The sequence below is a fragment of the Pyxicephalus adspersus genome, chromosome 6 (genome assembly GCF_032062135.1).
Source record: "Pyxicephalus adspersus chromosome 6, UCB_Pads_2.0, whole genome shotgun sequence".
Classification (NCBI taxonomy): domain Eukaryota; kingdom Metazoa; phylum Chordata; class Amphibia; order Anura; family Pyxicephalidae; genus Pyxicephalus; species Pyxicephalus adspersus.
Window position 1 is genome coordinate 18,861,693 of NC_092863.1, and position 16,109 is coordinate 18,877,801.

At 38.8% G+C, this 16,109-nt stretch overlaps 2 protein-coding genes across 3 annotated transcripts in view; both read right to left on the minus strand.

The window, feature by feature from the left end:
• LOC140333285 (embryonic polyadenylate-binding protein-like) overlaps positions 1–9,080 on the minus strand; it is a 29,482-nt gene extending 20,402 nt beyond the window's left edge. For both annotated transcript variants that reach the window (XM_072414849.1, XM_072414847.1), the window contains exons 1-4: positions 8,906–9,080; positions 5,586–5,784; positions 4,168–4,361; positions 1,480–1,595 (exon numbers count right to left, since the gene is read on the minus strand). In XM_072414849.1, coding sequence (XP_072270950.1) covers positions 1,480–1,595; positions 4,168–4,361; positions 5,586–5,778 — 503 coding nt within the window. In that variant the 5' untranslated portion in view covers positions 5,779–5,784; positions 8,906–9,080. The remainder of the gene's footprint in view (positions 1–1,479; positions 1,596–4,167; positions 4,362–5,585; positions 5,785–8,905) is intronic.
• A 4,425-nt stretch (positions 9,081–13,505) lies between these two features.
• The window catches only part of YWHAB (tyrosine 3-monooxygenase/tryptophan 5-monooxygenase activation protein beta), a gene marked incomplete in the record, with an annotated part of 20,391 nt that continues 17,787 nt past the window's right edge, over positions 13,506–16,109 (minus strand). The window contains 1 exon segment of the mRNA XM_072414850.1: positions 13,506–16,108.

The window sequence follows — 16,109 nt, forward strand, 5'->3', positions numbered from 1 at the left end:
AGTAACAGTTGAATCAATCTGTTCAGACAATGTTGCATTGTAGGGTTTTGGCATGAAATGGGAAAATGGAACAGCTATGAAAGAGGCTACCATCATACCTAGGGCATCATATAAAATGAAATGGCTCCTGGATTGGATCGTTTAAATCTGGAAATGGAGTGTTGAGGTATCTCTTGTGAAATTAATGGCCATGCCCTGGACTACAGCCCAATACAACAAACAACTAAACTACAGTGACAATTTCTAAAAGTTCAGGATCCTTTCAAATCATAGTTTGGGTGGTCACGTCACATTGTCCAACACAGCTGATTCAGACTATTCTTTCAACAGAAGGTAGTCGAGGTATCCAAAAAATGGGTATACCACAAAAGCACAGCAGTGCTTGAAAATTATATTTATCAGTTAAACACTTTTGCAGTCTGTTCCCTAAACTACTGCTGCTAAGATTGCCCTCGAGGGCCATGTGGAATAAATTCTTTTCTACTCAAAGGTTCTGCAATCCACAGGATGAACATGAAGTACAAATGGGAATAGAGACAAGAAAGGAGGTGTCCAGTAAACTGTTTAGCTCTTTTTTATGCTTATCTTCAATTTAAAAAAAAAACAAGGATCAATCACAGTTAAATCGCTTTTACCTATTTGACCCTATCAGACACAGTTGACCAGCTAGAATTACAGCCAGAACTAGATAAAATGCAGGGCCTACAAGTGAAATCAGAGCTCTAGAAAGAAATTTTAGAATGCTTTCAATCTCCAAAGAGAAATAGTTTAAAGGTTTTGTAAGATCTTTCAGGACCTAAACAATCTGTGCATTGAAACAGAACCAATAGAGGCAACAGGCTTCTCTAGTTTTAATTGGTACAAGCAGCATAAAATAAGAGGAAAACCCGTCTCCATATTTTGGAGGTGGAGGTTTATTAGTCAAGGAACCAATAGATGCAGAATCAGTAAGTCTGAGCGCAATGGCTTGGAAGCAGTTTAAATGTACCCTTTCTTTAACCCCACCTAGCACTGTTTGTATGTAATATCAAAACCTTGGCTAATCCTAATGTAATTGCTTACCACTGAAATAGTAAGAGCAGTTGTGNTCCTTCACTCAATACTCCAGTAGGCAGCAGTACAACCTGAAGGTTAAAGACTGTTCTCTACAATTTACCTTTAAATGTACTGTGCAGAGTCAATTTAATGGAAGATCACAGTATGGGACCACCATACTAAAACAGTTTAAAGAGACCCTGTTCCAAACATCATAGCAACAATCTTACCATAAACATAGATGTCCATATACTTTGCATTGAACATGTAATCCTTATGCAATTTTTGATATTCCACTGAACAGGCTTAAGGCTGAAGCTGAGTGCAACATCTTAGATTTGACTTCCGAAGACCTGCATGTTGTGTAGTATTTCACCTTTATTTCCAATTTTTACTAATACAGAATCGCCATTATTAATAAATTACAAAGTTAGCACAACTTACACTTTTCTTTCATTGAGCAACATGCCATTCATCTTTTCTATTGCTCGGTTAGCAGCTTCTGTAGTCTCAAAATGAACAAAGCCATACCCTTTCGATCCATTTTCATCACAAACAACCTTTAGAAAAAAAATTAAAGATCTGGGAAATTAGAACATTACAACAAAAATACACATAGCATGCATACTTACCTGGTCAAAGATCAGATTTGCATCCAGGTATTGAACAACACTAGTCCCCATACTGCTTTTTTGTTTAATATCAGAATTCCTGTTTGTAATGTGGGAGAGTAATTCCCCACTGCAGACTTGGTGCTGCCTTTACCTATACGACATATTATAAAACTAATGCCGCTACTGAGAAGCAGTAACAACAACCAGATTAAAAGTCACAACATGATTGGTGAAGCAAACATTGATAACAGCACCACACTTCAGGAAATTAACATTCAGTAAACTGCATGAGGGACAAGTATGAGGGATTAGACAATACAGATTAGGCTAAACTAAGGGAATATATTGTTTTAAACAGCAGTGTTTGCTAAACAACATACTGTTGCAGTGTTCCTCCCAGGAATATTACAAAAAAGATGGAAAAATGGGACAAACTAAGGGGGAAGGCATTGGAAAGTTGGAACAAAGTATAGTGGAACAGTAGAAAGCTGACACAATTATAGGATTACTGGATACCTTTGGCATAAAGAATAGGGAACACTACATTTTATCACATCTTCTCTACTCAATTTTTATTCAGCTACAGCTTCCTCCCACCTGGCTTAAGAAGAAATAACACAGCACCTGTTCACCTTTGTTCAGGGGCATACCTTGAAAACACCCAAAGTTAGCCAAAGCACGACTTAACTTAAACACATATCTAACCTGAAAACACGGCTTATATTTTGCAGGTTACATGTGACCGCTACATTAGTTTTCACTTTTCAGGCTAATGACATTAAGCAAGTACAGAATATTCATATTTATCTTATCAGTGCCCTTGTCACTATCTGTAAATAAAATTAAAAAAAAGGCATAAAGATATCTGTTTTGTAAATGTTCTTGCAATAATCCCAGCTAAAGGCATAATTTGATGTACAGCCTTTGTGACAACTCTTGATCCCTTTATAGATACACTCGAGAAATGAGTGTAGTCATGACGTGATAGGAAATGTATTATTCACAGGATTACCAGGCAAAAGCAAAGAGGAAAAATATTTAAACAAAGAATAACAGTGGCAGTCACTACATCTAAAGATGGCTAAAATGAAATAAGGTTTTGGTTTATCAATTTTGATATGCTTTAACAGCAACCACAAAACTGCAATTCAAGGGAACAAAAAGAAAACCCTAATTGGCTACAGTTTTAAAAAACAGAAAAACAATAAAATGCACCCTCCATAAAAAGCACCTACACCATAAGGAAAGAAAGGATTTTGTGAAATACACATTCTGAAGAAGCTAAAACCTGCAAGGTACAGAAATATTGGTTTTAATGTTTAGTAAAAACACCAACACTAGGAAAGTAAATGAAAATGAGATACAAAAGATACATTTAAATAGTCTCTCAAGGAAAATCTATTGAACATCTGATTGGGAATCCTATGAATTGTTATATGAAATCCATCTTTTCTTTTACTCCAGTCCTCATTATTTATTTCCAATATGCTTCTTAAATCTGCATTCAGATAACTCTGATCTTTCTTAAATGGATAGAGAACAGTAAACCGAACAGATCAATTGGTTCTGAAGCAAGGGTATGTAATAAAAATAGAACATTTTTATTTCAAAATATTATTTACATGTTGATGTGAAGAGAACCTGGGAATGCAAAATTTGAAATCACACTGTTGCTTTGAAAATGAGTTAATTTTATTTGTATCCAATGTTAATATGACAATTGTTACATAGTTGCTGGCTTCCTAGATCTTGTATAGGCTGCATTGCATATAGCCTGGCCATATAATCGCATATTATGCATTAATAGAGGTCATGTGGGAGAATCTGACACTGGGAAAAGTCTAGCTATCAAAAAAAAAAAAGTAGCATCATTATCTTGGTAATGTGAGAGGGCGTAGTAGGAAGCAACAAGTGCAAGTTCTTACCATAGTTTCTGATAGATCTTAAAAAGCTGTTAAAGCGGACCTATCACCATCATTTTACTTTATATAGAAGTGTAGATAACTCTTCCATATGAAGTGAAAAATGTGGGTTTCCCCCCATTAAATGCCTTTAATAAAATAAAAAGCAAAGCTCCTCTCCTTATGTCTTCATTGCCGTGCAGAGCCATCTGGGATACATCCGTCACAAATCCCATGAGGCTTCAGGCTGCTCCTTCTGCACATGAGATTGGACGGGCACAGAAGAGGTTTTTCAGTCATTGGGAAAAAAAATAAAATAAAGGGGGCCAATCTCACACAAGTTTTTTTTTTTTGATATTGCACGATACTTGGGGAATGCACAGTGCAAGATAGGGTGATGTAGGAAGACACAAGAAGAGGGAAGAAGATAGCAGTGCCTGGCACTTTCTGGACTGGGATGAAGCAAGAAATTAGAACGACACGGGACTAGATGGAAGACAGCTCTAGAGAGATCGAGGGACCTGCAGAAGTAAAGGAACTATAGAAGTAAAGGAAAATTATTGTTAATAACAGCATTATACAAAACACACAATGGTATTAAAAAATAAATCACTTACTTTGCAAGACAAAATGTTTCCAAATGCCGAGAACGTGTCATACAATGCTTTGTTATCAATCGAGTCATCAAGGTTTTTGATGAAAACATTTCCCAATCCAGATTTCCGAAGGATCGGATCTCTATTAGACCACATAATACGAATTGCTTTACCTTTTATAACTTCAAAGTTCATAGTATCCAAAGCCCGTTCAGCTGTGGAGAGATTGTAACATAATGGCAAAACATTAAATACAAGGCCAGAAGATTCTTTTATCCCCGATATTCTGCACATTCAATTCTGACTTTCCCAGTAACACATGAAAGTTTTTTCCTTATAGAGGCAAGATTGCCACAAACAGAGCCAACTCCAGGGGCAACTTTCACGATCCCTTCCAACAACTAATATTGAACGATGCATGAACGAGCGCTTTACATACGGCACCGTTCTGCTGTATGCAGAGGGGAGAGGAAGAGCGAAGCAGCGGCACCCCACTGTGCGCTCTCCCCCTTCACGTGCATTCCGATCGTTTGTCATTCATCGTCCGTGGACCTGCCAGGACGGTCGTTCAGATGATAAATGACATGCGCTGTACACTTCAGATTCTCGTCTGATATCGGCCCTGAGCTGATTATTGGGTGAGAACCATTAGAAGTAGCTTAAGCTACCAACACATCATAATATCTTCCCTTTTGATTCATTTGTAAGTTGTTCTTTTGGAAATTTTTTTTAGAATTGTCATTTTTTGTTATTGTGCACAAGACTGATTTTTTACATGTTTATATATCTTCTAAAACTATGATCTCTTTAAACTTTTGTAACCAAGTAGTACCCTTTACCTGGACATGGGGTTAAAGACTGGGTGGCCCTACCCTTAAAATACATCTGCCTATAGAAAGGTTTCCCCTGTGTGTAGTGAAAAAATAGAGAATGGGGCAGTTCACAATTGACCATCACATGGCTGTGGTGTATGCACCGTCACTCAAACAGCTCCCAGACTGCCATTGTACAGAAAACTGTAAGATGGTGCAACTGAGATGGAAGTTAATGAGTAACAACTGCATTTTATGTAGGACTTTCATGAAAGTTAAAATTAATGCTTTAGTTAACAAAAAAAAAAAAAAAAAATAATATAGAAGTACATATCAGGCTTATCTGGACAATACCACCATGTGCTCTTAACTAGATTTAATATATATAAAAGGCTTTAAATGAATTCCCTTGCACCATAGCTAGATTCTTCCCTATTCACTAAATAAAGGATTCTTAGTTTGAGATGCAACTTGGTATCATTCATCAATGATATATAACATCAATGTTTATATATTTGTATCTATTTATAAAAAAAATTTGAAATAAAAATCTACAAATAAATAAAAATAAATAAATAAATGAAACAATAAAACAGAACAGCAAAGTAATAAATGCTACAAGCTTACCATCAGCGGGCTGCTGGAAATTGATATAAGCATAGCCAAGGGATCGACGAGTAGAAATGTCACGGCAAACTCTGATGGACATTATTGGGCCTGTAGGTGAAAACTTTTCATATAGCATTGACTCAGTGACATCTACATGTAAGTCGCCTACATACAGGGAAGACAGTGGAAATCCTGGCCCGGTTACATTCATGTTAATCTAAAAAAATGTAATTGAGATACAATTTTCAGAAAAGTATCCAAGCATTGGATGGTCTCCAAGTATTAAATCAGCTACATTACTCAGAATTATCTAATTCAGATACAAATGTGTATATACAAGATAGGTCATACTGGTTACATTTTCTATACAATTAGACACATAATTACTTTTATGGACCCAAGGAACAAATTATGCAGTGTAACTAGATAACACATTTTTAGAATTCGAGGTATCACTTGGCTATACAAAATCCATAACTGTCCGTACGCCCTGGCATTGGCCATTTTTTGGTGCTTTCAGTAGTTGATCTATTGGGGGGACACACTCACAGCCCCCCCATTTCCTATCCATGAAGGTCCCATGCCTATTACGGGTCTGGTCAGTTATGATGCAACACCATAAAAAGAACAAAGGGGGTTCCCTAATAAAAGAAAAGCTGACAAAGCATATTCTAGAACACCGTCCATTCCCCTAGAATCGGCTGTTGGCTGTTTATAAAGTCCACTACTTCTAGAATATGGACTGCCAACATGGTATTCTATAGTCTATTGATAGACTACACTGTTATGAGATTGACTGGGGGAAATGTCATCCAGGACCAAAGAAACAAGGAGATTGTCTAATGACATGACAGGATGGTTGTAAAGGACATGGGAAAGAAATAAGATCCTAAACAGCAAAGAATGTGTATTGTGAACAAAGCAGAAAAAAATTAAAATAGTTCATACCTTCCCTTTTCCATTGGGGAGGTTTGTAAAATATAGTAACCATCTCAACAGAGATATAAAGGAAGTAAGGAAACGCTTTCAATGGGAACACATATTCCAGGGAAAACTAAAAGGGTCATTTCCTAAATTAAAGTATTTCCAGGAACAAAAGAACAGTGTGTATTGTCCTCTGGAAGTCCATACCAGAACCAAGCTGTAGGCGTGAGAAAGCAAAGGATTTTATTACACAAGACTGTTTTATCCCTTCTGAAAGCTTTTTACCTTTCTGCTAGCAAGTCCCTAAAGCTGTGGGTACTAACTTACAACGAGCAGGAAGACCTCAGCTGTGGCCCCGGACAGCTTCAAAGGGCCACACATCATAAGTATAGTGGTAAGGACACACGTTGGATTTTAGGAAAGTTTGTTTCCATTGATAGATGACTAAGCATTGTATACACAGCGTTGTTCTGTACTATGGAGAGAGAAGGGGGAAAGATAAGCGAGTGTGACCCTGCTGCACCTCCATAGGAAAGCAAAGCAGTTGCCCTGTTTGATGCTTTTGATTTGATTAGACATTGGAATGCCAGGACAGACATCAATGACATCAACATACTAGATTTTCGTCTAAGATGAATTATTGTGATAGCTTGTGCAAAAACCTGTGTAACCTGTGTACACCTGTACCCCAATATCTTTTACCAATAATCATCTAGCATAGGCCCATCACCGAGACAAAAGCAGAAGATGATCTTAGGCTGCAGATATGCAACAGAGTTGTTTGATTCCTAAGATAGGCAGGATGTAGTGAGAGACTGGGGAAATGCTATACAAGAAATCCAGGATACCTTTGTTAATTAATAAACCCAAAAAGTCTGGCAGAAGGGACAGGCAATGTCCTTTTTGCAATACCATATCCTTACCGGACTTATCACAAAATATTTTTGCACTCCAGTGCTTAACCCAGACATTTTTTTAAGCCGGGTAGTGGCCCCTGTATTGTTACCCAACTCATCAGTAACCACCCAAAAACAGCGGGGTGGTTACTGAAAAGTGCTGGGTGGTATGCCCAGCTAAAAGGGGCCGGGGGGAACACTGGCACTCACATCAGCACAGACAGACCCACCTACTTCCAGGTCTGCAGCCATCTTGGCACACAGACAATTGGGAGTTCATAAGGTTTCAGCAGCTGCCATGTACAGCTCAGCATTTGACAGATGAAGATAGAGATCAGAAAGCAGAACTTTAGTTCCACTTTAAAATGGAATGCCTCCATTGCTGGGGACTAGGGAGTTGCATTAGACTTGGTTTGGCATCAGGTCTCCAATGACTATACACCGAGCTGAACATGTCCAGCTTATCTAAAGGTGTGAGTTCCATGTTATCAAATTAACCATGCACAGGTGAGGCGGAAAGCACGTCCATACATCTTCACTACCTGCTCAACCACAGGCTAACCGGCACAGCCAATTCTTAGCTTCCTCAGCCTGGCATACTCTTCTAGAGTCATTTGTACAAGAAAGGTTTAAGGTATGACAGCAGACCAGCCGCGATGAGGATATAGTTGCATACCACATTTTTTTTCTTGAGGCCAATTCATACCTGGAGCAAGGTTACGGCGTTACTGCGTAGAATTTCCACAGGGATTATTTAATGAAAAAAAAAATTGTTAGGCTAACCATTAGGCTTTCTTAGCATTTGCACCCGTGTGCGATTTTTATATATAAGGGATTGCCATTTGATACCATTTATATATAGGCGATTGCCATTTGATACCATTTATATACAAGTGATGACAAGTGATCCAATTCAAGTCTTTGGAGGCGACTCATCTGCATTGTATGTAATATCTTAAAAAACAAAACAATGAGCTGCCGCCACCAACTGCCTACAAAAAAAAAAAAAAAAAAAAAAAAAAGTTTGCAACTGGGAACCTTAAGCCTGAATTTTTGGCTGAACAAACAGCCCCACCCCAACTGCTAATGAACTACAAATCCAAGCATGTCCATCATCAATAAAAAGCTACCTATAGCAACCGCCACCCTATGATCTAACAGTTTGTAAATAGGGGGTCGCCACTTTTTGGCGCCATTCCTAAAACGTTGGTAGTTGTGCTGCTTCTGGCGTCATTATTTTGTGAGCAATGGCTTTCAGATGTGCGATCGCTCCTGGACGCAGGAATTTCTTGCGGTTGCGATGCGTTTCTTCTTCCAAAAGGTAACCGAACGACCAGAAGCTGCGGCAGAAAAACCCTGCAACGCCACCAAACGCTGCACAAAATGCATTCCAACTGCATGGGTTGAACTAGGAGTGCAAGAAGGAGGGAAGTAGATCTGATCAGTGACTGGAAGGACCCCAGGGAATAAGTAGTATTTCTCACAATAGAAGCGAATAGCAGGATGTAAAATATTCACCTGTTCAGTTCACTTCTCAGTCCGAAAGAAAAAAAAAGAAACCTTGCACCTCTGCACCGGGCAAGGTCCGCACACAAGAGAGCTGGATATGTACGGCAGAGGCACCAGCAGCACAAGCCGCGCACTAATGGCGGAAAGAAACCTAAACGATGCCGGCCTGCAGCCCCCGTTACGCAGGAGCGGATCCGTTAGAGGAGGCGGGGCCTGACGCTTGTAAAATTATTTGTGGGCGGGGCTTAGCGCTGCAGGTTACAAAACCCGCGTACCTGAGCAGTCACATGACTGTGAGCAATGTGTGGCCCCGGACTCACACAAGTGGCTCGGCACAGCTCGTACCGTATTTATGTGTAAGGCACTGAAATGCCACAAAATTCAAATGTCATTCATAGTCAATAGTTGCAAATATATAAAGCTTACTGATATCTGGGGATATTGTATGGCTCTTCCTGTCATGGAGTGACAACCTTTGTCTCTTCTATGGAGGTCTATGGACTGCTATTTAGGCATATTAAGCAGACATGGCCCTAATGCAGTTATCACAGGAGCCCAAGCATGCTGGAAATTCAGCAAAACATATATTTTATTAAAGTGTCAATGTTGCAGAAATGAATTAATGCAACACAACCATTTAACCTCGATGGCACCCCAAATGGGCCTCTATAGGGCCCTGCAGTGCAATGTGCAGTAACATGCGCCGCATAATAGTAAGGGGAGCATGTGGGCTAATTTCAATGGGTATCAATAGAAATGATCATTGCCAGTGACAGATAAATGGATGAGCGCTGTACACACCATAGAAAGACAAGCAAGCAGCACCGATTCCCCCTGTGCTCCATGGGCAGCGGTCATTCCCGATCGCTTGTTCATTAATCTTCCCTTGCGTATTGATTGACAATGTTGGAGCATGACCGATCATCTCAAGGCAGAATAATGTGACGTGTGTACGCAGCCTAACGCAGTGTACAGCCATACAGGGCCCAAGTTTCTAATTTTGGCCCTCTGTGTATTTGAGTTTGACACCGCTGCCCTACACTATAATGGAACACAAATTGAACAAGCATTACTTTATTTGTAATGCAGTGCACCCCAATACACAGTAATGTGCTGGTTTGATGTCGGCGACATCAGTCTGGGACGTCTCTGGATTCTTTAGAATGTAAATATGTAATAAGTCTTTTAAATGCAGATTTTGCATTCCTTAGACTTGTATAGGAATGCAATATTTGTGATGGGATTAAAAGCCCATCCATAACGGGCCCTAAATATTACTAAACTAAAACGTTCCCTGATGGAGAATCAATTACTTCCAATGAAACACATATACCTGGAAGGTTCCCCACTAGGGATTGCTTTTTGATCCTTATTTCTTGTGGTTGTGTGGTGCTATACTTATATACATAATAAGTGAATAGGAAAAGTGCCTAGGGCGCCGTCTAGTGGTGAGGACTCAGACTGCACATATTCATGGCAGACCAGCAACAATAGATAATGGGAGTCTTCACCCTCATTGTTGGGACTACAGGAGCAACTCATAGGTGTAGAGAACTCAGAAAGCCACCTTCTCATCTCACTGCTGGAGCTGCTGCCAGTGAGACTTCCAGTGCTAGTGATGAAGAGTTGATGAAGGTTAAGCCGCATACACACTTGCAATTGTAGTCGTTGAAAAGGATCTTTCACGATCTATTCCAACGACTGAGCACTCCACGATGCATGAGTTTTGTACAAACAGCACCGTTCTGCTCTATGGAGAGGGGAGAGGGAGAGTGACGGAGCAGCACCCTGCTGTGCACTCTCCCACTTCACTTGCATTACGATCGTTCGTCGTCCATCGTCCATGGATCCGCCAGGACAGTTGTTCGGACGATGAACGATGCACACTGTACACACGCCAGATTTTCGTCCGATATCGGCCCTGAGCCAGTTATCGGGGAGAACCATCGGAAATGTGTATGTAGCTTTAGATGTTAGGGCAGAGCGGGGAAAGGAGACTCCTGGCAGGTGAGGTGGAGTCCTCAGTGTTTCATTAATTTAACTGTGTATGTGCTGGTGTTGTGTGTCTGTGGATGTGAAATTGTTACACTGTATATATGTGTATATGTATGCATGCTTTGATATATTCATGCATGTGTAGTATGTTCTAGTTATCCAGTCTTGTAACCATCCAACAAATCCTTTACTACAGCTTAAAGCAGAACCAGCAGCAAAAATAATTCTAGTAAAAGAATGGTTATTCTTCCACCAGGAATTACAGTTACCTTGTAAAGACAAGAGGGTTCAGAATGGTGGCCCCATCCTTTTCTTCATAACTCCTCAGAGATTGAATAGAAGGTAGAAAAGCATATTAGGAAAGGCTCACTCAGCAGTTTTCACCAACCAAAGAGTATATAATCAAATCAATGACAATTGGGAAAGCTTTAGAAGGATGCCTGGCTGCCAGTGCAGATTTTGGCTGCACTGGTGTCAGAGGAATTCAGTTACTAAGTATTTAGTCAGGACAAAATATAAAAGTACAACATTGTATTACATCCACTTTCCCATAGGGTATATCTATTTAACCCTCTGTCTGTCCCACTTTTTTGGTTTTGTTTTAAACACATGCACATTTTTACTGTGAAAACACACTTTAAACCCCACAAAAGAATAAAAGGGTGACATTTCTTTGCTTTTTTTTCTGATCCACTTTTTAAATTTTCCAGTTTTAGTAAATAAACTAAACTGACAATAAAAAGTTTGATTTCAATTGGTCACAGTTGTGTCAAATTTGAGCAAATACAGGCTTGACAAACAGAAGGTCGGCTCTGGTAGTCCTCTGCTCACCAAACACAAATTACTTTAAAAAAAGCCATTCCTGCCTTTTCCCCGAAACTAAAAAAACACAGGGCATAGTTTCCAAAGTTCTGGGTGGCACTGGTGACCTCACCGTGTCTTCTGGCCAGGGATCGGAGCTTGAAATCCCTATTAATGCAGTTCAGTGCATTTTTATAAAAATTTGCTAGGGGAGAAGGGGACCTGATTTTGATTGCAAATTACTTTTCAATGCATTAGTTTTAGAAAGAATAGGGGGCTGCCAAAAATTTTGACCTTTCATTTGCCAAAATTATTATTATTATTATTAACCAGGATTTATATAGTGCCAACATATTACGCAGCGCTGTACAATAAATAGGGATTGCAAATGACAGACTAATACAGACAGTGATACAGGAGGAGAGGACCTTGCCCCGAAGAGCTTACAATCTAGTAGATGATTCCTTTTACACTTAGTTTGTGGACGATACCTAAGATACCTAATATGTGTTGCACATTCTTTGTTTATATGCCCATGTACAGCGCTGCTTAATATGATGATGCTATATAAATCCTGTGTAATAATAATTATAATGTGCACTCATTTACTGGCAGTTCGGTATCAACAGTAAAATGATAGCAAAAATCTGTATAGCAGAAAGTATAGATCCTAAAGAGATCACATCCTATACACTAAAGGTCACTAAACATAATATATTTGGTCCCTTTCTTACTCTTTATGTTTTTTGTGTGTAACTTTGTGTGGATGTCTATGATCCAGGAAATGACCATGGTGTCTATGGCGCAAGGTGCTATAGTAAAGCTGCAAAATATGCAGAGAAGGGCAGCAACAATACAGCCGAGTAAGTTTTGTCCCCTTTGGGATAAAGGTGTCTTTGGATTCACCTTGCTAGTATGATTGAACTCTAAATGAGATGTTATTTTTTCCTTTTTCACATCATAGAGGCATTTGTCCTCAAACTGCATCCCTTTGGGTTAACATAAATTTAAAGGCATTGTGGCAGCAATAAACACCAGCCACTTCTCCTGTACACGGGCTTTCATGACTATGCCACTACGCTGGCCTGAAAAATATTGCAGACAGCAGTCTGGAGATATCTGAAGCTACTCCAAATTCCAACTGCTCCTTTTCAAAAATAACTACACATCAGAAGCAGATTCTGATATTGAGAGTGCATAGCTTCTTGAGGTTGGGGGTTATCAAATGGCTGACAATCCACTAATCCTGAGTGGGGGTTATTATATGAACAACAGTGCTCCTAATCTGGGAGAAGGGTTATTATGTTATATGTGGACAGCATGGTGGCTCAGTGGTTAGTACTCTGGCCTTTGCAGAGCTGGGTCCCAGGTTTAAATCTGGGCCAAAACACTTTATGCTTGGAGTTTGCAGGTTCTCCCTATGTTTGTTTGGATTTCCTCCCACATTCCAAAAACATGCAGCTAGGTTAATTGGCTTCACCTCAAAATTGATTTTACTGTGTTAATGACATATGACTATTGTAGGGACATTAGATTGTGAGCTCGTTTGAGGGACAGCTAGTGAAATGACTATGGACTTTGTACAGCGCTGCGTAATATGTCAGCGCTCTATAAATACTGTGTAATAACATTATGAAGATTTTTTTTATATCCCTGAAAAACCATATATTTTATGTTATATGAATTAAAATGCACAGAATGTGGGTGGGAAGTTATAAATAGTCAATGTTGATTCAGGTGAAGATACCTCCTAAGGGAGGTTTAATTCCACTTTAGGCTCATAGCTTTTAAATAAAAACAACCACAAGCCTGATAACATGGATTATTTATTTTGCTTTTGAATTGTTACATGTTTCTGATTATCCTGTGTAAGGTGAAACTAGAACTGTTGAAAATACATACACAAATTTGAGTACATCAATAACCATTTTTTTTTGTTTCATTTTTGAGCTAGACTAAATTTTCACAACCACATGTGCGCTAGGTAATCAAACCAACACAGAAGCAAAACTTTTAGGCAGAATACTGGTCAGTAAAAACAAAGCAAAAGAAAAAAAGAAAGAAAACATAAAAATATATATAAAGAGCTACCAGATATACAGACAGGCTCAGTTCCACATTCACTACTGCATTTATAAAGCGCAAGTATTAACGTTTTGTTCGGAGATTTTAGAGATCAGTGCATGGATTTTTGCTTTCAAGCGGACAGATGAACAGACATCAAGAAAAAGATACACTTTAGTGGAATGTAAAAAATTGGGAAAATGCTGTGAAAGCCTGAACAGTGACTAACTGAATACAGTACTATGCTCAATAACACACTTTACCAGTAAATATATTGTTTGTACAGAAAAATGTGAGTTTAGAAATAATTTGTGTTCTAAAGTAAGGAGCGAAAAATAGCTGGCAGTGCACCAACAAAGAAAGGTTATGGAATGGTCTCAACCATAGGTAAATAATGCAAAACAATGAGCCTGACCTTGCCTAAAAACTGTGCAATATAAAATACAGATGAAGTGCAAGTACAGTGTGTTTAGATACATTGATCCCCAAGCCCCTTTGTTGTATATAGGGCCTAAATTTCTCACCATGTGCAGATTAAAGAAAACCTGTCAACTTTTCTGTAAAATAATAGTTGCCTGGCTGGATCCATTGGGGTGTACAGAGACCAACTAGAGGGTAATTCCCGGGACCCTGCACTTCTGCAGTTATTTAGGTATCGTTAAGGTCAAGCCAAGTTCACTTTAAATGGACTTGGGTCCCTTTACCATGGCTGAGACTAATCTAATATCCACTCAAACTGGAGATCATGGCCAGAAAAAAAGCACCTTTCTCCAAGAAAGCTGAATATTGGCAAACTGTATATATAACCGACATGCACAGCTCAGGCATTAAAGAATAGTTGCATCTATAGGAAACTGCCTATTCCATCTTAGCAAAGTATAAAGCACTCCTATTGGTCCAAGAGAAATGTTCCAATGAAGCTACTGTAAAACAGGGAATTTCCTAACCTCATACAGTCATTTTGTGAACCAGCTGCACCAAATATGCTTAGGCAGATCCAAGGTGCTTGTGCCTTTTCGGGCCCATTAAAATGGGTGAATGTAATCACAAGTCAATTAAGCCTGTACCTAGAGGAGCCCCTCTGGACCCTGAGAACTATAAATGTAGGGATAAGGAAGGGGGTCATCTCGTTTATGGAGAAATCAGACAGGTACTTCACAATTTGATGCAAGGTTGAGAGTGTTGGCGTTTCAATCAGAAGTTTCTCCCATGCACTTGATAGATTTTTAAAATTCTTTTCACACCTTGATATCAAAACTTTTGCCACCTAGCCATACAGAAGAAAGATCAGTTTACCATTTACAAAATAGATAAAATCTGTTTTAATGAGTTAACAAACTATACCACTGTAAAGTTACCAAATGTGTTTTATATACATAAAAAATGCTGAAACATTATTTATTGCATAAAAACATTTGGTAAATTTTGTATAATATAAACAGTTCTTTAGCTTTTTGATGATATTTTGTACCAAAAAGGTTCTGGATTTTTAAAAGAACAGAGAGACCATTAACTTTCATGTATATTCAGTTTTGCGTTTAGCACTAACCCAAGAAGGCGTGATGTGCTGCAGTTTTGGTGTGTTGCTCATAATAGAAAAAGTGCCGTAGGTAATAACAGGATGGAAGATGTCACATCTTAGGTTTACTGGCATAAATCTATAAATGAGGCCTAACAGACTGAAAAAACATCCAGGTAAGGGGGAAGCTGAACAGCATGTGATGACTAAGTTAAAAAATGTAAACAGTTAAAATATTATGGCTAAACTAAGAAATACTCAGCAGATTTTAAAGTTTACTCCACAAGCAGGATACTTGCATGATTACCTTGTAGCATTGTTCTGTAAAGTCATCCCAATAATGACAAGTACTTTACAGTATATATTTAAGCCCTGATAACATGTAGTAAAACTTGTATTTTCATCTACCTTTTACACGAATAGAGACTTTGCCAATTTGAAGGCAAAAGTAAGCGGTGTACCATAATCTAATGCACAAATGTAATCAGCTTCATTTATATGCTTACTCTAAGTTGCTGAATGAATACCCAACTCGATGCTAGCGAGTAGTACATACCACTGATCTTCATATTATGACATTCAAAGGCATGTCCATAACACACTTTTTTTTTTTTTTTAAATAAGAGGATCCCATGAGGAAAAAGACCCAAAAGTCTCAGATACCATGATCTCTAACCCTGGAGTACTGCATCACCATTCTTGACGTTGTCATGAAACACATAGGCCAGATGACCATGAGCCATGCCAGAATGTAATGTTAAATCTGTGGGCAAGGGAATATCTTTGGGGTGCCCAGGAGATTTATATAGAATGCTCAATAAAAAAAAAAAAAAA